The 24,328-nt window shown below is 30.3% G+C and overlaps 2 protein-coding genes across 2 annotated transcripts; one reads left to right on the forward strand and one right to left on the reverse strand.

The window, feature by feature from the left end:
• Window positions 1–12,364: 12,364 nt before the first annotated feature.
• LOC106760556 (vicianin hydrolase-like) lies at window positions 12,365–16,161 on the reverse strand. The gene is made up of 13 exons (XM_014643977.2): window positions 15,968–16,161; window positions 15,742–15,811; window positions 15,119–15,177; window positions 14,951–15,026; window positions 14,767–14,838; window positions 14,515–14,602; window positions 14,133–14,385; window positions 13,901–14,016; window positions 13,607–13,821; window positions 13,477–13,508; window positions 13,171–13,273; window positions 12,884–12,992; window positions 12,365–12,806 (listed from the first exon to the last, which is right to left on the reverse strand). Exons 1-13 carry the CDS (start codon window positions 16,133–16,135, stop codon window positions 12,638–12,640), a joined length of 1,530 nt encoding a protein of 509 aa, XP_014499463.1. The 5' UTR covers window positions 16,136–16,161; the 3' UTR covers window positions 12,365–12,637.
• A 5,460-nt stretch (window positions 16,162–21,621) lies between these two features.
• LOC106760557 (aspartic proteinase CDR1-like) lies at window positions 21,622–23,194 on the forward strand. The gene is made up of 2 exons (XM_014643978.2): window positions 21,622–22,336; window positions 22,458–23,194. The coding sequence occupies exons 1-2, from the start codon at window positions 21,739–21,741 to the stop codon at window positions 23,192–23,194; spliced, it is 1,335 nt and encodes a 444-aa protein (XP_014499464.1). The 5' UTR covers window positions 21,622–21,738.
• Window positions 23,195–24,328: the final 1,134 nt, after the last annotated feature.

Genomic DNA, 24,328 nt, shown 5'->3' on the forward strand with positions numbered 1-24,328 from the left:
TATATATAACTTAAAAAATATAAAAATATAAATTATATTTTTTATTTTTGTTGATAAAAAATATAAATTTTGTGATAAAAAAAAAATTGTCTTAAAAAATTAATTATTATTTTTTTATATGAACAATTTTTTTTATAAATATTTTATTATTAAATAAAGTTTTCTTGACAAGACGAAACAGTTGAATCAGTTGAACTGGAACTAGAGAAGATGTAAAAGTAGATACAGTTCTCACACTTAATGGAACTGTAACTGTTATAATTTTATTTTTAAAAATTGAACCATAAAATAGTATACTGTGTTAGTAAAAGTGGATCAGTTATTTTTAATACAGTTAACTGGAGTACAATACAGATCAGTTATTTTTGTCCAATCCTAGTAAAAGTAAGATAGCCGTTGATTAATTAAGTATTCAAAATCACTTTCAAGTCATGTATAACTTTTAAACACGTTTGTTTTCAAAGAAATATGTAAAAGGATTTAAAATTTCATTTTGAAATTAAAACTATATTATTACAATATATAAAATTATTATATGTTCTATCTAAAAAGATTATATCTATTGTGGTTGTTATAAACTTTTAAAAATTACGTCTGTGTTTTGGATCATACCCATATATACCAAAACCTAATTTAATATTTTAATATAAAATTAAACTTCGAATACTTTGGGTTTGTTTCATGCGTGTTTGTAAACATTACGCAAACATTTGTCACTGTTCTTCATTTTTAATAAGACATGTGAGAGCGTGACCATGCGTGATGAGATGATTATGATTATTTTGGGAGTTACATAAAAAATCAAACAATTAGAATAATCATACTTTAATAAACTCACTCACATAAAAGATAGAGATAAACTAATATATATTTTCCTAACTTATCTATTTGTATCATATGTTATTCTTAAACTGGTCCGAATGTATTTACATGTTTAATATAATATAAGTTCCTATTAACAAATAAAGCATCATACCAAAATTTCACAATATATAATATCTGATAGAGTAGTTGATATTAAATTTATTTATAAAAGTGCCAACCTTTTTGTTAATCATCTTACATATTTATGAGATAATGATGTTGATGTTTTATCTCCGGATAAGTTTATTAACATCCTTATTGGTCTAATTTTATATATTTTTTATTCATTTCTTTTAGAAAAAAATAATTGTATTATACATGCATGTAATTTATTTATATAAAAAAAACATAATTTTATTTACTATATTGATTAGTTTTATGCAAAATTTTATTTAATACATAAAATATAACCATTTAAGAAATAATTTACACTAAAGACTTCAAGACGATTGACTTTGTTATAATATGAATGAAAAAGAAAGATGTATAGGTCATGGTATATTTTTTATTAATAAAAAGTGATATATTAATAACTAAAATTTACCCTTTTGACTTATTTACATATTATTAATGCTTTAATAAAAAATAAAATATTGTTTTGGGTCTAATTTCAAGTTCAATACAAAGAAAGCTGCACATGTATTCAAAAATATTTGATTTCAATCGTCAAATGCATGAACAAGCTAAACAGTTGACATGGATACATCATAGTATAAATTATTTCCTAATCTTTTTTTTTTTAAAAATATTATGAAAGAATCATACATCATCATAATCCTCTACAATAATTTTATATACTTTTATTGAATCTCCTTGATTATCATAATCTTATCAGAGCCATGAATCTTTATAAACTTGATTTTCATTAATTATTTCAATACCAATTAGTTAAGGCATTAGTTAGAGCATATTAACCTATTTGGTGTAATCTCAATTTCTAGAAAAATGTTACCAATTTAGTTTTCTATTATGTTAAGTTGTTATCATTACTTTAATAGTTATATTCACAAGAAGAATAAGAATAGTTTAGTCAAACTTTTTTTTTTCTTTTTTTTTACTAAAATTTCCCCATATCTTCTCATGTTAGTTGGCAACTTCTTTGACAAGTTAAAACACTAATCCAATCATTATGTCCAAAAACAAAAGCTTCTTCCATGACTTTGTAATTTCTCTAATTCATCAAATTACATATAAAGAAAATAAAAATGAAGAATTGATTGTCACTTCTTAACTACACCATTTGGACAAAACAAAAATTGATTAATTATATTATATTAGTGATTATTTGTTTGATTAATTATATTAGATTATTGGGTGGTTGTGTATTATTTCTAACCACTTAACTTTAACAACTCCATAATATTGTCATTTTTAGGCGAAAGTGGGTGTATTATTAGTTGTCTATATGTTCACAACTTGATGCATTTGGTTTATGGTTCCAACTACCAAAGCAAAATATACATTATATTTATTATCTGGTTTTAGAAATATGATTAAATATTTTATTTTTCACAATATTAAGGTGCATGAAATAAAGTGTTTTTGTTTTGCTTGTATACTAAGAAATTAAATAGTGGATGTGATATAGAAAGTATAGAAGGTTGAATAATGACAGATAAGAGAGTGGTTTAGTTAATCAGCATTATTATAGTTATCTTCATTTTGAAGTTGGAAGATAGGTTCATTAGGTGGTAGTTTTTTAATTTTTGGAAACTTAAATAATAAACATAAAATGAGTTGAACATAGGAAGAGGTAGTTAATTTGTCAAAATCACATGAGAATGGCTTGTTTAGGAATTATGCATAACTGAAAAAGGAGAATGTGTCTTTTTAAATAATGGCAATAATTAATAGAAAGGGTTGTTGTTGGTTCTTGAAACTCACCAATACATTTAAATTGTAATATATCTGAAAAGCAAGAACAGCAATCCCGAAATGATATATCTGAAAAGCAAAATTTGAAGCATATTGCAAGTTCTGACATGTTTAGCAAATTGATTATAATAACAATAGGATTAATTTTCCATAGAGATCTACGCGAATTTGTTGTAAATGTTTGGGGAAATGATGCATGTGAATGGATTTTTCTCCCTTCTTCTTCTCTTTGATGAGAATCATCAATGTTAGAAAGTTTTGTAGCTTTTGAGATTCCCTTGGAGTTAGGTTAAATTAAATAATGTTGATTTGGGTAGGATTGGAATCCAAGGCTCTGAACATTAATGTGAGGAAAATAGTAACACTTATCCAAAACCCATGTGTCATTGTGTGCCCAACTTTGAGGACAATCAATAAATTGCAAGCTCCTGATCGTACATTTCAAGTTGTGTTGCTGCTAATCATGGACTTGTTTGTATTATTCGGATAACTAGAGAAGCAACAAAGTGGGTCACCATAAGCACTTTTCTACACCATATATAGCTCACCATGTGTTTGTCAAAAATACCAAATAGCAAAAGTGTTTGTAAAGTCAAGTAAGTTTCAAAATTAGTACCAATTAGATAAAATACTCACAAACCTTTTAGCAATAGGATTTCTCATTTGAGGTGAATATCTTCCTAGTCATGTCAGAAACAAAACATATACAGAATGATGTTGTGAAAAGGGGAATGCAAAGAGGATAAGGAGAAAGAGTTGATCCAATGCATTATAAGAAACCGAAGTGGGAATGCTTCGAATTCAGCAAGCACGGCTATGAAGGACCATTTCTAACATGTGAGCATTGTCCCTCACCCATGTGCATTTATTGATTCCTCTTTAGAGGTTCATTCACATCACCAATGCTACTTCTACAATAAATTTCAACAACATTTTATACAAAACAAGAATGTATATATGTATCATAATGTAGGGTTGTAATAGAGATAAACAAAACATTGTATTATTAAAAATGTATATATAATGTAACTTCACTTCTTACAATCAATCTTGCCTTCCTCCTAAACCATTCAACTTGTTCATGGTGAAGTGTATTAGAATAGTAAATTATTGGAACTAAATTTTTTTCAGAATTATTGAGTGTGATTTTTGTCTATTCGAAGATTTATAATTATTTTTAGGATTAAATAATTTATGTACCTTCAAAATTATCTTAATTGAGATTAGCATCTCTACAATTAATTTATATTGAAATTAGTATCTTAAAAAAGTTAATGTTTCTCATATTAGACTTTTAATCATTAGGTATAAATTTGGTTATGGTAGTAATTTTATTAATAATTGACATGTAACTATATCGTACACTTTATACTAAATCGCACCTCTATGGATGTTGTTTTTATTGACAAAACAACAATAGACTCACTATTCCACATGCCTCATCTTAACCATTGGCCAAAAAACATAATGACCATATGCATTGCTGCTTTTAAAATTCAACTACCAAAAGAACAATTAAAATTGAACTACCAAGGAAATTGTTAATTTTGCAGTCCAAAACAAAAATAGCTCTAATATTTATAAATACTTTTAGGATTAAATAATTTATGTACCTTCAAAATTATCTTAATTGAGATTAGTATCTCTACAATTAATTTATATTGAAATTAGTATTTTAAAGAAGTTGATGTTTCTTATATTAAACTTTTAATCATTAGATGTAAATTTGATTATGATAGTAATTTTATTATTATTGAATGAGTTAAATAGGTTTTTAGTCTCTTAACTTCTAGTGAAAATTGTAAATAGTTCTTTTTCAAAATTTTGGTTCAATTTAGTCTTCCAAATTTAAAAATATACGGATTTAATTCTTTTAACTAAATTTGGCACTAGTGGAAAAACGTTGTTTAAGGTCGATTATTTTGGGCTTTTAACATCTATTAATCAACCAACGTCTAAACCGGTGACGTCAATGGGACGTCAGACATCCTAAACACATACGTCTATAATGACGTCAGTTAGTGCCCATGACCGACGTCAATAAACGTCGACATTGGTTTAAGTAGACGTCTAAAGGCACTAATTAGACGTCGGACAAAGCAATAACCGACGTCTAAGAGCACATAAAGACTTCGAACATGATACTGACCGACGTCTAAGAGCACATATAGACGTCGGTTTTTGCATTAACCGACTTCTAATACAGTGGTTGTGTTTTAATGCAGTTTTGTTCCCGTCTTTGGATAGCCTAGTAGCACAATCTCCTTTTGCTAGATTCCCCCAAAAAAAAAGCTTGTGACTTTTGAATTTCTTATGGATCTTTTCAACCCAAAATCAAACCTGGGTTGTTGCTTAGTTCCATTTTCATCCACAAGAGGAAAAAATCACGGTGAAACGATAACTAGGCAACGACCCAAGGTCATTTTTGGGTTGAAATGATCAAAAGAAATTCACTAGACACCGTTTTTTCTGGGAGGCAGCTAGTAAAGGGAGAATGTGTTACTTCGTTATCCCAAGAAAGGAACAAAACTGCACTAAAACACAACACAAAGAAAACAAATTTAATCAGTTGAACCAGAAGATATAATCGATGAAAGACTGACAAAGATTAAATGGTAGCAATAAAAACCACGCACCTGAGATGCAATGCCGCAAGAGAGAAAAAGGAGAGGAGGAAGACAATGACGTTATCAGAAAACAACAATGCAATGCCGCAAGAGATAAAAAGAAGAGGTGCCGCAAACGAGAAATAGAAGAGTGAAGCAAGAGAAAAAGGAGAAGAGGAAGACGCGATATCAGAAACTGAATGCCGCAAAGAGTCAACGGTTTATTTAAAATGAAATGGGGCGTCGGTTGCTACGGCAGCCGACGTTTATGGTCACATATATTAGAAGGTGAGTTTAGGCCTAACTCAATCCCACTTATATACACTTAAATGGCCTTATCTCTAGTCGATGTGAGACTTCCAACACACCCCCCTCACGCCAAGGTATATACATCTTGAGCGTGGGATTAGACTAGACTTTTTAATGGGTGGTCCGATAGGCTCTGATACCATGTTAGAAGTGGGTTTTTAGGCCTAACTCAACCTCACAAAACCGGCTTGTAAGGTGAGGTTTGCACCTCACTTATATATTATAAATTGGCCTTATCTCTAGTCGATGTGGGACTTCCAACACACCTCCTTCACACCGAGGTATAGACATCTCGTGCGTGATAGTAGAAATTGGGTGGTCCAATAGAAGGTGAGTTTAGGCCTAACTCAATCCCACAAAAGCAGCTTGTAGGGTGAGGTTTGCACCCACTTATATACACTTAAATGGCCTTATCTCTAGTCGATGTGGGACTTCCAACAACATAGACGTTGGGTATCTAACTAATATGACGTTCAGGTTAACATTAACACAAACTTTTTGAATACCCATTAGACGTCGGGTTTCAGGGGATCCGATGTCTATTCGACGTCTAGAAGTTGAACCGATTGACGTTTGATTTCCTGTCAGGGAAGTTCACGTCGGTGCCCTTTTTAGCTGACGTCTAAGTCCCTCGAGTTTTGTGAACATAATCAATTACAGGCACATAGACGTCGCTTGTCATCATCACTGACGTCTACGTTGAAGAATTTTTTGTCTACTCGCCTTCCAGACAGGCCTTAGACGTCGCCGTTTGACTAAGTGACATCTAAGCGCTTGGGAATTAGGTGATCAACATTAATTGCAGCCCAGTAGACGTCGAACCCCATGAACACCGACGTCCATTAACTGTCTTATCATCTACCTCAGGCAATTAGACGTCGGTTTGCGGCAGGTCTGATGTCTACAATGTCATAGACGTCGCCTTAACTTGACACTGACGTTTAGTTTACCAATCTATTTACGATAATGCCACCGTGCAGTCATAGACGTCGGGTTATCAGGAAACCGACGTCTACTGGGTGACGTTAAATAGCGTTTTTGAACTAGTGTGGTAAGGTTTATTTGATGTTTCAAATACATTTTATGATAGCATTTGAATTGTTTATTCCGTTTGACATATTTCCGTTTCCATGTTAATTGAGAAACGCGTTTGAAACATCAAATAAACTTAAAAAACTTTAGTTAGAATGACTAAATTCACCTATTGTTAAAGACGGAAGACTATATTGGTCTAAAATTTTAAAGAAGAACTAATTCTAATTTTTATTTTAAATTAAGAAATTAATAACATATTTAATCCTTATTAAATTAATAATTGACATGTAATTATCTCCATTTTATATTAAATTGCACTTCTATGGATTTTGTTTTTATTGACAAAACAACAATAGGCTCGTTACTCCACATGCCTCGTCTTAACCGTTGGCCAAAAAACATAATGACCATCATTTGCATTGCAGCTTGTAAAATTCAACTACCAAAGAACAATTAGACTTTCTTCTTATTTTCGAACAACATCCTATCATTACAATAGTTATTATCTTAACAAGTTTCTTACATTTTATTAGATTTCTTATTGTGACCTCGTGAACTTCATGTGTTACATCCAATTTTTTACTTAGTTTTAGAGTATCTTCACCGAGGAAAATTTATCTAATCATTTCGCTTTAAATTATAAAAAAGAAAATTTTGAACTTTTTTCTACATAATTTTGCTCAACCATTTTCAAGTTTACTAATCCATTTTTTAATTTATTTAACGAAAGTCATCACACAAAAAAAATTGATATGATCGACAACCAAATTTTGTTAATAATGTTTAAAATTTGTTGCTGTATAAGACTTTTTTCATTTGATAAAATTTATTGGTAAATATTGCAATTTGATTTTTCTTTCTCCATTCCTTCTCTTCGTTTTTCTTGTAATAACCTAGAAAATTGAATATTAGAGTTGATAGATATATTAAAATAATGAGACCTAGTATTTTATTATAAAATAATTTTATAATATAAATAGAACTTTCTAAACTCGTCTCATTCTTTAAAAACACTCCATCTCTCTAAAACATTTTCTCTTCGTTATCTCTCACTTCTCTCTAAGCGTTCTTGATCTCAAGTCATCTATTTAACGATTAGGAGATGCTTATACGATCATGGTGTCAAGGTTTACCTTGCTATTCAATCAATTTGGTGTTTAGAGAAAATAAGTTTTCTTCTCTTTTCTTGGTATTTTCTTGATTCTTGATCATGCAGAAATTCTGTTTTGCATGTATCAACTGATCTTCTTCCTTGATTCTTGGTTCAATTTAGGTTCTAAGGTTTGTCTCCAATTGCCAATCGATGATTTATAGTTTTTTCTAGAGGTTCCTTGTGATGGAAGCAAAGGTTGGAGATTTCTTGAGCTATAGACGTTTTTTAGAAGTAAGGGAAGCTGGAATTTTCTTAATTGATGGTTATTTGTTCATGTTTAAAGATTCTTTGAATAATGGACTGTTTGAATAAATGTTCTATTTTATGTGAGATGTAGCTTGATCAATTGAGTATATTTGAATATGTGGTGATGAATTGATATAGTGAAGTGTATTGAATGATTATTTGTCTGTAATTGGATGTTATTGTGTTGTAAATTTGTTTGCAATATGTGTTGAAAGGTTGGTTGAATAAATGTTGAAAACTTAGAAGTCTTAGTAGTGTTTGGTAGAAGAAATGAAGTTTTAGGTACTGTAGTTGGAAGAAAAAGGTAGAAATATGGTTTGATGTTGTTCTAGTCAGTTATGAGGTGTTTTGTGAATTGTTCAAGTCCCTAGAATGAGAGTAAATTGTGATAAGAATGTTTGACGATTGTTTGATGTTGTTCTAGTTTGCCTTAGTTTAGAACTAGTTTTTGAGGAAGTGGACTAGTAAAAACCTGAGTTGGGAGTTTTGTTTGTTAGGGTCCCTAAGTTGCTTGAAATTGTGCCACAATTGGTAGAATTCAAATTGAGTCCATAAGTTAGGTTTGAGAGATTTTAGAGCTGAATCTTGTAGGTAAACACTTTAAAATGAGTTTAAGAGGGTTTATAAACAAATGTTTAAGTATATTTGAGTGTATAACATGATTTAAGAGGGTTAGAAGTTGGAAAAAATGTATCCAAATGGTCAGGGGTGGTTAAAAGTGAAAATTCTGCAGTTTTCAAGTTGTAGAATTATGCAGACTCGCTGAGTGAGTGGAGTCACTTAGCGAGCAGCTAAAGGTCTTGACCACTGTTTGTTTATTCGCCTATCGAGTTAGATCGCTGAGCGAGAGGTTGGAGGGTTTGAAGCACTGTCTGTGTATTCGCCCAACAAGTTGGGTCGCTGAGCGAGAGGTTGGGGGTTTGGATAACTGTTAGTTTATTCGCCTAGTGAGTTGGGTCGCTGAGCGAGAGGTTAGGGGTCTAGATCACTATCAGTTTATTCGCCTAGCGAGTTGGGTCGCTGAGCGAGAGTTTGGGGGTTTGGACCACTGTCTCTGTATTCGTATAACAAATGAGGTCGTTGAGCGAGAAGGTGTTTTGGTCGCCCAGCGAGCGTGGTCGCTGAGCGACTCATCCAAGAGCTATTCTTTTATTCTTTCTATCTTTGCTTTATGCTAATATTGAGATATGTTTTGAGTGTTATAATGTTATGAAAGTATACATTATTTATTTTGGTTTCAAATGGTTTCACGATTGGTAATATGTGTTCCACGGAGGAACTCCTTCGGTATGGTTTAAAGTATTTTAGAATGAATATAGGGATTTCAACATTGGGGGTTATCCTAGCACTCTAATGGTCTTTCATTCTTAAAAAGAGATGACTAACACATGTGGTGAGAATAATAGGAGGTCTTAGACACTACCTGGAAGCCTATTGTGCCGTAACAGACTAACCTTGTGTAGGTGGTAGGATGAAACTTATTAACAATGACTTTGTAAAGCAGTAGAGGCCACCACAAATACATAACTTATCATTGCTCGATATCCATTATAAGTTTGAACAACCGATTTAGATTTTTGCATAATAAAACGTTTGAGATGATATATCTATATGCATGATTCTTATATGGTAAATCTCCATATTTATTTATGAGCAAGACATATTTATTTATTATAATAACTTATGAGCAAGACATATTTATTTATTATAATAACTTGATGGTAAATCTCCATAATGCTTTTCCCATAATATATCTTTCTGTTTTGAGTCTCCCTAATGTTCTTAAAGTCAGCGAAACATTTTTTATCCTTAAGTTCTTCTACACATTACCAAGTGGGTCATTACGATAATTCTTAAATAGCAGCATGATCTCAACATATTAAACTATTCTCGCTCAAAAAATTCACCACTCACATAGCATGTTTGTTTTAACGTTAGAACTACTCAAATCAATCCTCACTTTTTCAAAAACAACTCAGTAATTCTTCACATTTAATACCTTTGGAACATGCACTAACAACAAAGCAAAACATATATATACAATCAACTTCTTTCTGGATAATTTCTTATGGATATACTAATCTGGTTTTCGTGTTCACAAAATTAAAACCAGACAACCTTAGTTCTTATTTTAATACAAAATATTTTAATTCATTCACCTTTTAATATTACAATTATATTATTTTCTAGCTTCATTATAACTTTGATTCTTATTTTTTGTTTTTGTTTTCAAAATATGTAATTTTAATTCTTAATTTTTCTCCCCATAATTTTTTTTTCATTCACAACTATATTATATTTAGCTCCAAGTCCTTCTAGCTAGCAACTCTCTTTTTCAATTTTGTATGAGAAGTTACGAGAATTATTACGTGTCTTGCTCCAATTTCATTTCCAGTGTCTAAACTAATAAAAATTATTGATAAAGTTGAGAAAGTTATGGATGATTAAAAATTACGATATGCAAAATAAAAATATAATTAAGTCTTTTTCTATTAAAAACCTTATATCACAAAGCAGTTTTATTTTATGCAAAAACATATCCAAAGCTCAAATAATGACCAACAACTAAAGCTCGATATTGTTAACAACATTACATTTAGTGCGATCTGGCTCATCATGAGTTTGAGTTGGGTTAGGTTTGAAAAAATATAATTATTTTGATACGGATCAATTTAAATTCGATCTACTTACAATCCAGCTCATCTGGATTGAACCTGTGATGAATCGGGTCAGTTCACCAACTCACCTAATTTAATTTAATTATTTATTATTTTGTATTTCAATATTACTAGTTAAAACTTTTTTTATTATATTGTAAATGTGATGAAGAAAACAATGTTAATATTATGAATTTATCCATTCAAGACTTTAATATTATAAATGCATAAGTGACACAAAAATTATCAATATTAGAAACTTATTTGTTGGTTTTTTTTTTGCTTGCTTTTGGATTACATTTGAGTTGTATGATATTTTTTTAATTTTGAATTGTCTTTGGAGTTTAACAACATTTTAGAGTGAAATTTATTTAAATTTGAATCAAAAAATTTGTAATTTTCATTTTTTGAATTAAGTGTACTAGTGAGCCAACCCGTTTAATCCACCAATCCGTAGTGGATCGAGTTGAATTCAAATTTTTTCGACTCACTAATAAGTGAACCGAAGTGACCAACCTGTGGTGGAAGTCAAGTCAAATTACTCATTTTGACAACAGTTTTACACCATCAATATGACCATTTCTTTTTGCATCACCATAACTTCAATATGCAAGCTAATAACTTTTTATATATTAAGATGTACAATTTAAAATATAATTTTTTATATTTTAAATTATATATTTCATAATATAAAATAAAAAATTTATTGTAGATTGTGTAATTTAAAATATAAATATATTTTGAATTGTACAATTTAAAATGCATTTTTTATATTTCAAATTCTACATTATGTGAAGTAACAAAAATTATAGTTTAAAATATAAAATTAAATAGAAACATTTCATACTATAAATTTTGAAATACAAAATATATAGTAGTAATAAGTGCAATTCAAAATATAAGAATTTATGGAGATGCGAGGCCGTGAAATTTTTTTCGTACAAACATGTTTTGGGCCTTTAGACCAACTTAGTATGGCCCATATTATAAAAATTGTCTTAGAATACAATACGCATTAATTATACAATCCAAAGTAGAATTAATTACTTGGATTTAAGATTGGAAAGTAGAATCAATTGTTTTTAAAGCTTGAATTAATTTTTTTAATGTATTATAATTTTTTATTTACTATTTATAATGAAGTAAATTAATTATTTGTTTCCATGTTATAACCACGGATAAAATGAAAGAGTGAAAAATTGAAATATTAATTTTATGTTTGTATGTCATGTTCCAGAATTACTTTATATTTTATTATGTAGTTTAAGATGTAACTCATTTTGTATTTAAATCTAATTAATTTTAGGAATACTGTATTATGAATTATATGTAAATTATTTTTTATTATATTTTTAGGCTAACATATGGATTTTACTGGAGGAGACAATATGTTAAAATTGATGTCTGATTAAGATATAAACTCTGCGATCGGATTTTTTTTTTTCATAAATGCAACGTATGTATTCAGGTTTAGATGGCCGAGTTTAATCAAATTCTTATCTCCAAATAAACAATTTAATAGAGAAAAAACTTAACATCCTCAACAAATAATCTTTTAGGAATATCATTTCTTGAAATACAAACCATGATAGGAATCCTGTGAGTATAAGTGATAAAAATGATAAAGTAAATCATCGTATAAAGATGAAACACTCCTTAACTTATTGTCTTAAGGTTTTCACAGACACACTAAGCCTAGTTTTTCTTCTACGGATGTTCAATGATGATAAAGATGAGACGAAGACTAAATGGAGAAGATGTATTTTACTTTGACACGCCATTAAGAATTATTTATATTTAATAACAACGATCTATAATGATTACATCACAGTGAAAAGTAGGGAATAAACAGGAAAAAGAAGGAGGAATTCGAAAGGAACCACAAATTTGGATCAGTTGAGAAGGAACTTTTTGAGCCAAAAACAAGAGAACTTTAGGTATCTTTTCATATTGTTCTTGTAATCCACATATATCTGTCCAAATCGAACTGTGTAACCAGCATCCCATTCAAAGCTGTCTGAAAATGACCATGCATAGTATCCCTTCACATTAACACCTTCCCTGCAGGAAAACTAAAATTACTACAACTAGAAATTCAATATGAACAAAATATGCCTAACTTGCAGTTAAATTCTCACTTGATGGATTGAAGAAGGAAATGAAGATGGCCAATAAGGTAACTAATCCTGATACCATCCTTGCAGGCTTCATCCACTGGTATTGAATCATCCCTTGCTTTAGCAACACCTACAAGAAATTAAGAACCAAACCTATCAATTAATCACTTTCTGTTAAGTATCATAGACAAAGAAGAACCTAATTTTGGTTTTCTGCTAAAGCCTAAACATGTAGAAATTTTATGATGGGATGATCATTATAGACTTATCTAATAACAAGAACGGAAAATTAACTGGATAGTATTTACCATTTTCAGTGATGTAAATATTTGGATTCTTGTATTTGTCCCTTATGTATACCATAAGATAGTGAATTCCCTTCGGATATACAAAGAGCCAATCCAAATCCGTCTGCATAAAAATTTTCATCAGTCGTACGTACAAATTCATGTTCACTGCAACTGCATGATGGTTTTTTGACTAGTGTATGTTATGATTCAGAAATGTTACAATCACTTTCATGAATGGAAATATACTATTTTCATGGACTATAACTAAAATTAAATAGCATTAATTTAGTTTAATTAGTCCAAGAGAAAATTTTCTCTACGCACCGGGGTTCCAATAGCTTCACCATTCTTTTCAGCTATAATCAAGAGAAATTGTTGCTTGTGTTTGTCAGTTCACTGTTAAAAAATATTATAAAGACAGTAATTCACACAGTATTGAAATATGTGTGCATACTAGTTAGAGTGGCTAGTATATCTTTGTAGAAGGTCCTGTTGGTGCTGACTGGTGCAGCATTTTCTGCATAATATGTGGTGTAGTAATTTACACCAAGAAAATCGATGGATTTTCTTAGGCCTTCTGATTCAGCTTTTGTGAATTTAGCAAGTCTAGCACCCACTAAAGATTTCATACTTTCAGGATAGTCACCATATGTAACCGGATGAGCATACCTGAGAAATTTTTCATCATTGTAGATTGATCTTACCTCATGTGAAACTTCCGATATATTTTATTATGAGAAACACATACCAACCAAAGAAAAAGTCTAGAGCTCTACTTGCAGCTCTTTCATCAGCAGCACTGTTAGATTTCGGCAAAAAGTAGTGAGTCGGTAAGGTAATCCCAATTTGTCCCTTTTGATGAGCCTAACAGGATAAGATAGTATTCAAACAACCAAAAAACAGAAAATGTTACTTTTCTACCAAGTATGGTTACTATAATTTCTCACTTTTATTATAAGGAAAATGTTTTAGAAGCTAACCTGGTATTTTGTTTTGTACAAGGTGGCAGCAGATTCATGAGCCAGTAAGAGGTTGTGTCCAACGATGTAGGGTTCAGTGGCTGAGTCACCAGCACTGCAATTTCCAACGTACTTAGAACATCTACCTGGTGCAAAGCTTCCACCATTGTAACCATTCACACTATATGATAAGGGTTCATTCAGAGTCACCCAATGTTTCACTCTATCTCCGAAGCTCTTGAAGCAAAAGTCAGCATATCTACCAAAATCCTCCCTAATTATCCATCACAAACAAAGTTACTTGGAAATTCAAGGTTAATTAGGGTTTTATAATTTTTAATTAATTAATAATTGTTAGAAAGTATATATATATTGCTAAGTGTGTTTATAGATCGTTACTCACACCACTTTATGACTACGAAATCCTCCATACTCATCCTCAAGAGCTTGTGGGAAGTCCCAATGGAAAAGAGTGACGAAAGGTATTAAACCTGGTAAAAACAAAGAAAATAAAATGATTATTAAGAAGCTAATTTGGAGGAAACACAAGAAGGAAAATAATAGGGTGAAAAAAGTTTTACAAAATATATATGATCTCAAATTCTAATATCAATATAATAGTTATAAATAATAAAAAAAAAATGACCAGCTTTACCATTTGATATAATCTCATTGATGAGATTATTGTAGAATTTAACACCCAAGTGATTAACGGTTCCTTTGCCTTCTGCAGTGAGAAATTCAATTGTAACATAACATATTATTACTTTCGTTTTTGCTTTATCTAATATCCATGATATATAATTTAAGATGAAGAAAATTTTTGAGTCATATATTACTGGGGAATATTCTTGACCAAGAGATTGAGAATCTGAAGGAGTCTATCCCAATTTCTGTCACCAATTTTATGTCACTCTGAAACATATTAACAGTGACATTTAATGATGGAAAATGATACAACGTAGGTGATGCTTATTTAGCATGGTAAAATTTGAGGGAAGATGTACCTTGTAGCCATGATAAAAATTAGCTCCAACATCACCAGTACTGTGATCCCAAATCTTTTCTGATCATACCACACACAAAAAACAGACAATACTTTATATACAATATCGATTTATTTTCTTGGTTTTATTGTACTTTTGTGTGGTTTAATACTTTATATATATGCTACACCATTAGGCTTATTTGATTTATATTTTATATGAGTTGACAGTTTTTATATTACGAGTTGTACAAATTAATTTTATTTAATATTGAATATTTCTTAATTTTGTTTATAAAACATAATAACAGTATAAATACTTTAACATTAATATAGTATAAGTAATGTAACAAAGTAAAAAAATAAAAAAATATATACATTAATTTACATTGTAAGAAATTCATAAAATACTTAAATTATATAAAATAATAGTTATTAAATAATCGTACGTAAACTGGTAAAAAGATGTAGTATTGTATGAGATATCGTTTTCCACGAGAGAAAAAAGAGTCTCTGACATAAATACATCGTATTGGAGTGTTTAAGAAAAAAGAAAGAAAGTCACGTAAGTTTGGCATGTAAGTTACGTATGTATTTGTTGTTTTACAGCATGAATGAAATTCAAAGAAAGAGGGAAACCCTAACCCGGATGCTGTTGAGTGAAGGTGTCCCAAATACATGGTCCTCTTCCATCTACATTTGTTGCTCCTTCTGCCTGAGTAATCAACAATTAATAATCATCTATCATGCACCATCATCATCATCTATATCAAGGATGACAACAGGTCAGATCAGGTACGGATAGTGTCTATCCGTCGATTACTGTCTATACCATGTACGTGTTTAATACCACAAAACATTTATTTCAAACCTGGTAAGCAGAAGAACCTAGACCAAAGATAAAAGTGGAAGGAAATAGGGTTCTGTTGAATGTTGAAGCATAATGGCTTGCCTTCACACTTTCAGTTGCAGTGCCATTGCCAAAAATGGTAGCAATAGCAAGAGATACAACCCACAGAAGACAAGTCTTTGTTCTCATTTTTGCCTTTCTTCCTCCATAACTCTTACCAATGCCTTCTATTTATAGACTCGTTTTCTTTGGAAGACAATTTTTAGGGTTACTATTATCATTATTTAAATATATAGTTTATCTTCATTTTTATCCTCACATATAATCTAATAATAAAAAATAATAATTTCTTAATATGTATGTATGGTTATTTTAATATATTTTTATCACATTTTAATATATATAGTTATTTTAATGTAAAATAATTCTATTTATAAAATAGCATGTTCTCAAAGTTATGAAGCTAACTTATAAAATTTTAGATGTTTAGTAAACTAGAAATAGATGTAAAATGTTAGAAATAAATACATTCATACAATATTTTGTTTCAATTTATTGTATTAATAAAAATATGTTTTAGGTTTTTTTTTTCTTACGAAAGCTAATATGATGGGATAAAAGACATGACGACATATGATAAAAAGGAAAAATAACAAAAGAGAGGACTAAAGCGCAACCCACAAAAGCAAAATAAAATTTTGAAATTATAAAAATTCCAATTATGGATGAAATTGTAGTTATAATGAAAACAATAACATCTACTAAAAGAAAAATGTCACTGTCAAATAGTTAACACAAACTTTACAAATATACGGAGTTGAAAAGCAACAGAAATTATGGCATATGTAGATAATTAATTATGCCATAAATAATTACGTGTAATTGTGGCATAAATCCACGTGGCAAGGGCAGTATTAACACCAATAAAAAGAAGACAACACCAAAAAATAAACCATCATGATCTCTGAAATTATCACCACAAGATGCATGTTGTATTTAATATAGTTTATAGAGGAGAGAGTAACCAATTAATTTATTAAATTTTTGGAAGACTAGTAGTTTTTTAACATGTAATAATAGTTTTTCATGCGAGACATTTTTTGGCTACATAATAAATATTAAACAAAATAAATATTAAAATTGGAATTTTTTTAATTTCTCTTTATAATAAATCTTCTCCTTAAAATCTCTAATGGTGAAATCTAAAGTAAAACAAATATGACTTAGAGCAATCTAAATATACGTGATCGAGACAAAGGTGATAGTCAGATTTTTGACCGAAATTTGTTATAAATGCAACCAGCAAATAATTCATATTAATAATATAATTATAAAAAATAAAATATAACTTTAAGATAATAAAGAAAACTTAAATTTGTAGAGTTGAGATTTGGTTGAACTAAATATTGACTCAGTCAATCAGAAAAAGAAAGTATGTAAAAGTTAAATTCAAACTTAAGTTTAAAACTTGAGTTTTATAAAAAGAACTACGGCAATATATTATGGCATAAAATTTAAAATTATAATTACTAAAGTTTCACCTCAAAATTTTTTTTTTTTTATTTTTTTATTGCGTCGAATTTTAATTAAAATTAACATGGCTTGTCAATAATGGCAGAAGACATTATTTTGAACCGTAAGATCAAGGCAAAGTCCACTTTGGTTTTCTACAGCATGGATCTACGTTGAATCCAATCACTTTATCCAAGTGTTTTATAGCTACGTGTTTAACAGCTTGCACAAACAAATTTGATTCCAATAACACATATTTTAACATTTAAATGGAGTTAAGAAATTGTAGTTAAGCTAAGAGTTCTGTTAAATTTTTAAAAATATTTATTTTCAAATTTTCCACTATGATAATTTTTTATTACTGTTTTTTTTTTTTCATTTCTATTTTCTGGTAGAGTTTATTAAAAGCATCAAAAGTTGTATCCTTATGTTAATAATTTTACTTATGTTGATATAGTATACTAGTCGATTATAACTAGTTCATAGTATTTATCATTTACAAATGTAATTATTATAGGACTGAATAGATCTAGATGAAACAATTCAAGAAGTCTTTAAGTGAAAATTACATTTTTATTTTTAAAAGACTCTTTGGCTTGTTTGTCTTTCACACATGTATCACAAAAGATTTTGTTCTTGAATGATAATTTAGGCAGCCCTTTCACAAGGTCATAGTATTGCAACTTTAAGATTAATCTCATATTTGCATATCCATATTTATTATGTCATATCATAACCTTGTCTTTTATGGATACATGACATGAAACGTTTTGAGCATGCAATTCATTTAAATCTATTTTATACAAGTTTTCCTAACTGTTAGTAGAAAATACCATTAAACTTTAGGTTTAATGTTTCGGTAGGTTCTCATTTTGGTTAGAAATTTCAAATAGGTCTCTTTCTTTTTTTCGTCTTAATTGAGTCCTTTTTTTTGTGTAAAACGACCGTTTAAGTGTTGATTTCGTGGCATGGTCAGAGTTCACATTAATAAGACGTGGCATTATAAACGAATTTTATATTAAAAATTGTGAATGCATAGTGGTGTAATCAGCATTTTGAAAGGGTAAAATGGTAATAATAAAGACCATCATGGCCAACCACCTTGCTCATCTCACCAGACCACCACCATTGTTCATCTACACTGTCACTGCCGCTACAGAGTCGCGAGCCTCCACAACCACCACCATCAGAATCGCAACACACCTTCATCATCTTCTTTTTCAATCAAGGCACAAAATCGCAGAAACCTAAACAGAGAAAACCAATTCGTGAAATCATCATCGCGCACCTCCACCATCATCATCCTCGTCGGAGCGAAAGTTGTCGCCACCAATGCCATGAACCCCAATCCGTGCAAAGCAAACAACCCAGTTCGCACCACTCAAATCGCCAACCTCTATGGCCATCGCGACACAGAGTTTGTCCAATCTTACCTCGCGCTACCATGGACACAGTCGCGAGAACCTTTAGACCATGTCCTTCCATCATCGCGAGCGTGTCATGACTACGCCATCACATCTTTGTCTTCTCCACTATTGCACAACCTGTAGCATGTTCCTCTCTGCCAGATCGCAAGATTCAATGTCCTCCATGTTCCAACTGCAATCACTGAAACAACCGCTCCCCACCATCACCGGACCAGAAAAGCCAAACCATAAAAACCTAAAAACCCCCCAAATCTGGCCACAACAGAAACCTTCAAAAAGCATCCAGAGCACCACTGTGAATCTCCATCCACCTCCTTCAAGCCAGAATCCCAATCACAATCTACAAGGGAAACCACCTTCAAGGTTCGTGCATTCCTAATTCAAAAGCACCAAAACCCAGCCATGGAAATTTGCGGCATAGGAGTGAGAATGTGGAGGTAGAAATAGAAGTAGAAAGTCTTTATTATTTCCACTTTACCCTTCCAAAAAGCTGATTACACCACAATGCATTCATAATTTTTAATACAAAATTCATTTATAATGCCACGTAATCAACACGACCGTTTGCCCAATTTGACGGCGTGCTTTTAATTGCTCAAATTTTACACAAAAAAGGATCCAATTGAGACGAAGAAAAAAAAGAAAGGACACATATTTGAAATTCTTAACCAAAATAGAGACCTACCGAGATATTAAACATAAACTTTATTGTTTGAGACTTTACATTAGCCTTTTTAAAGAACAACATTATATCCACTATCACATAATTATGCTAAGTAGATTATGTTTAAGGTCATAAACAAGTAATGCATTATCAATAGAGGGAGAAAAGTTTATACCTATAATTCCAATGCTTATTATTCTTCCTTTTTGATTTATGTCGAAGGTAACTATTCCTTCCTTTTTGTTCTTTAGGCTTTGGAACATACACCTTTCTTTTGTCATGTGACATGAGCATCCACTATCCAGGTATCATGACATGGTTTTTTTTCTATAATCAAGAATATTTGTAAGATAATTATTTTTAGGTATACCCATCTTGCATTGGGTCCTATCTTATTAGCTTTATGCACCTTTTTCTGTTCAGAAATAGATGTATAATAAGTATTTTTCTCATTAGCTTTAACAAAATAAGTAGATTTAGGTTTAGGCATATAATGAGTGTTTTTGCCTTTAAAACCTAATCCTCGATTATCATAAGGGTATCTGTAACCCTTGATTAAGAGCCCTAAACGTTCATTGCCTTCAAACATTCTGTTTAATACTTTAAGTAAGGTGTCATTCTTACGTTGAAGCAATTTAACGTGTTTAGTGTCCTTGTTGTCTGTTGATTCAGAAAGAAATTAAGAAATACAAAAACATTCTAAGAATGTTTCTTTGCTACTTTCAGTTTGGCACAGTAGCATATGACATTGTACAAAAAGTTACAACAACTCTATCAATGTTTCAATGTATCGAATCTTTATCAATTATCTATAAATTGAAGACTCCATAAAAAAGAAAAGAACAATTAGTGAACATATATGTTATTAAAAATTCTCCTTTTTTTTAAGGTGTCGTCTAACTTTGAGAATACTTCTTTATAACAAATATTTTATAACTATATTGTTTTGATCATATTTTTTTAAAAGAGTTTTTCATCTGTATTTATTTTAAAAACACATAATTGTTTTTGGATAATGAAGAGTTATTTAAAACATTTGATTTGTTTAAGTTAGGAAACTTAAACGATTTCAACTAGTTGGGCTCTTGTCAACCAACAGTATAGTGAAATTTGTTTGTAATTCATTGAGTGGAACCTTTATTAAAGGACAACTGTATGTATCTTTGTCGTCATTTTTGTATTTCTAAATGATTTTCAAAAATTCCCATAAGTGTTAAATACTATCTATAAACCATTTAATCTTTACAAAACAACGTCTAGTGAAATTTTTTTAAACTGTATTCAAAATTATTATGAAATTTGAGATATAACTATATATTATAAATAAGTATTTGAATGATCATGAAATGCTGAACCAACTTGATTATTGAAAATTAATTAACACAATTTGCTTCAAAATATTAGATAAATAAAATAAAAATGAAAAGTTTTATTACATTATTTTTTTTTTCTAGCCCTCATATCTTCTAAAAACATTCACTCAAAAGATTTATTTGTTTGTGAGAGAGTAAGCAAGTTATCCTTATTATTAATTAATTATTATTAATAATAATAATATAATAACGATAATAATAATATTAATAATTACATTTTATTTTATATTAATTTTATATTAATTTTCACTGTAAAATTATAATCTAAAATTTTATATCCATCAAATTATCTACCTACATTACTTTTAAATATCTTCATTTTCACCATTCAAACTCTTAAAACAAATAATCTAAGTTTCTTCTCAAATTTCTTAAAATAGTTCTTTTAAATTTTCAAGGATGCTTTCAATTCTGTTCTTTCCAAACTAAATTATGAACTTATAAGTTGAGAAGAAAATGAAGAATAGAAAGGACATTATATGCAGGTTAGTGTCTCAAACTCAGTAACTATAACCTAAAAAAGAATTAAATGACAGTGTTTATAGTGAGTGAGTGGAGATGACCAAAGGGCAGTGTAAATTATTTCTCATATTATGAACTGTGATAACGAGCCATAGAAATTTAACAATTGGACAAAAAATCTTCAATTTTCATTTTGTAGGATCCATGCATTTAATAAAAATTATTGTTTTCATTAAATTATAACAGTTGAATGGAATTCAAAGGGATTTTCTTCTACAATCAATACTCTCCAGAACCTCTATATATACAGTGTTCTTCTAAATCCATCCATACAGTTGCATTCATCACACAGAGATGGCCCTTCATTCTTACATTTTCTGCATCTTCTTCCTCTTGTTCAAATTCTCAACCACTTGCTTTTATGCAAGATCACTCACTGAGCCACTCAAAGGAGGTTTCAGTGTTGAACTGATTCACAGAGACTCTCCAAAGTCTCCATTCTACAATCCCACCAAAACCCTTTTTCAGAAACTCAACAACTCTTTCCACCGTTCTTTGGACCGTGTTAATCACTTCTACGCAAAACCAAAAGCTACCAAAAACACACCACAGTCTGTGATAATCTCCAACCAGGGAGAGTACCTTGTGAAATACTCCATTGGAACACCACCGTTTGAAGTGATGGGCATTGCTGACACTGGTAGTGATCTCATTTGGTCACAGTGCAAGCCTTGTGAACAGTGTTACAACCAAACCAGTCCATTGTTTGACCCTTCCAAATCCAAAACCTACGAACCTGTCTCTTGCTATTCCATGGTGTGTCAGACTCTAGGTCAAACTTATTGCTTATCTGATGCTGAACCCAATTGCCAATATACCATCTCGTACGGTGATGGATCTCATTCTCAAGGAAATCTTGCCTTTGACACACTCACTTTGGGTTCTAATACAGGTAATCAAAATGTACCATTTTATGTCATTATCTGATGACAAACTTTTTTCGTTTCAGAAGTTAGAGTTTGTTAATGTTCATTATTTAATTGTTGTTCATTTGTTTTGATGTTTCTTATTAGATTCCTCAGTTGCATTTCCCAGTATTCCCATTGGTTGTGGTGTGAACAATGCTGGTACATTTGACAGTGAAGGGTCTGGCATAGTTGGTTTAGGAGGTGGTCATGTCTCACTTGTCTCCCAGATAGGTCCTTCAATTGATTTCAAATTCTCCTATTGTTTGGTGCCATTGTTTCATCCCAAAAGCTCAAGTAAACTAAATTTTGGAGAAAATGCTGTTGTGGGTGGCCCTGGAACAGTTTCTACACCAATCATACCTGGTTCTGTTGATACATTCTATTACCTTAGATTGGAAGGGATGAGTGTGGGGTCCAAAAGGATTGAGTTTGTGGATGATTCAGTGTCAGATGATGGAAAGGGTAACATTATAATCGATTCAGGAACAACTCTGACAATTTTGCCAGAAAAATTTTATGCGAAATTGGAGTCAGAAGTGGCTGCTAACATAAACCTAGAACGAGTGAATATCACAGACCAAATTCTAAGTCTTTGTTACAACTCTGGAGGACATAATGCAGTTGAGGGTCCAACTATTGTTGCACATTTTAGTGGTGCAGATGTTGTGTTGGATTCTTTGAACACCTTTGTTAGTGTGTCTGATGATGTTTTGTGCTTTGCTTTTGCACCAGTGGCAAGTGGTTCCATCTTTGGTAACTTAGCACAGATGAACTATTTAGTTGGATATGATTTGCTGAGGAAAACTGTATCCTTTAAGCCCACTGATTGCACCAACATCTAATGTCTTAACAAACTTCTACGTTCAATAAATTACTTTATATTTAATAAGCTTAATCATACCCTTTGTGTTCTGATATTTTGCATTCAGTTTACTATTATAATTTGTTCGTATACATGAGAAATTATATTTTGTTTATGATATGAAAATGTAGTAGTTAGTGGTCGAAAAAAAATTCCAAATGTAATCTTCATTTGAGTTTTGTTTATTTATTATTAATATTATTAACAATATCTTAAATTTATATTTTTACACTGTTATTTAATATGATGATGTCTAAAAGTACTAATATAATACAAAATTAATAATTATGACTTTTGAATCAGTCCATAACTAATTAAATATTTTGTTTAGACCAATAGCCACCAAAATCTTAATTAGTCTCTATAATTATATTTTAAATTTTATCGATCCTAAAAACTAATTTAAAAAACTGATATTTTCCATAACTATATTCTGTATCGCGAGTAGCCATTTATGTATTAAATCAATTTTAGCAATTGATGAAAATAAATACATTTGGTATTTTTAAACACGGATTCGAATTAAAATGACGGTATTTTATGAAACATTTGAATAAGAGATAAATATCCACTTTACATTTTAAAAAAGTTATAGAAAGTGGAACTTTATTAATATAATTTTGGTTCTAATAGGGTATGATTTCTTTTACATTGAAAAAGCATACAACTACCTTCTAGTTTAATATGACAATCTTAAAAAGAATCCAAATAAGTCCTAAATACACTCAAATAATTATTAACATTTAATTTTTTTTTTTTGGTGATGTAATTCTTATAGCTTGAAAGGTATTGAATAAGTCAAACTCCATGAAAAAAAAAAGTTTTGAATGATGGAAGCTTGTCTATGATAAAAAAAAAATTCATGTAATACATAAAAAAAATACAAGGTAGAAACAAGAGTAAATTGCAACAAAAAGAAAAGAAAAGAAAAAGAAAGGATTAAGAACAAGCCACCTTTGTGAAAGAATACCAAAAGATAAGTAATAAAAAAGATTTATTACTTAGAAAAGTTTTTTAAGAATAATAAAAAAAAAAGAGTACACACCTTCAAAATTCTCAAAGTTCTATTACAAAATCTCTCTCTCTCTCTCTCTCTCTCTCTCTCTCTCTCTCT

Source organism: Vigna radiata, chromosome 5, assembly GCF_000741045.1.
Source record: "Vigna radiata var. radiata cultivar VC1973A chromosome 5, Vradiata_ver6, whole genome shotgun sequence".
Taxonomy (NCBI): domain Eukaryota; kingdom Viridiplantae; phylum Streptophyta; class Magnoliopsida; order Fabales; family Fabaceae; genus Vigna; species Vigna radiata.

Excerpts from the sequence above, each read along its gene's own strand:
- LOC106760557 (XM_014643978.2), top strand. The coding sequence starts at position 21,739 with ATGGCCCTTCATTCTTACATTTTCTGCATCTTCTTCCTCTTGTTCAAA. Across the intron at positions 22,337-22,457 it reads CACTTTGGGTTCTAATACAG|ATTCCTCAGTTGCATTTCCC; the intron begins GTAATCAAAATG and ends GTTTCTTATTAG.
- LOC106760556 (XM_014643977.2), bottom strand. The coding sequence starts at position 16,135 with ATGAGAACAAAGACTTGTCTTCTGTGGGTTGTATCTCTTGCTATTGCT. Across the intron at positions 15,812-15,967 it reads TAGGTTCTTCTGCTTACCAG|GCAGAAGGAGCAACAAATGT; the intron begins GTTTGAAATAAA and ends TTGATTACTCAG. Across the intron at positions 15,027-15,118 it reads ATTTTTATCATGGCTACAAG|AGTGACATAAAATTGGTGAC; the intron begins GTACATCTTCCC and ends AATATGTTTCAG.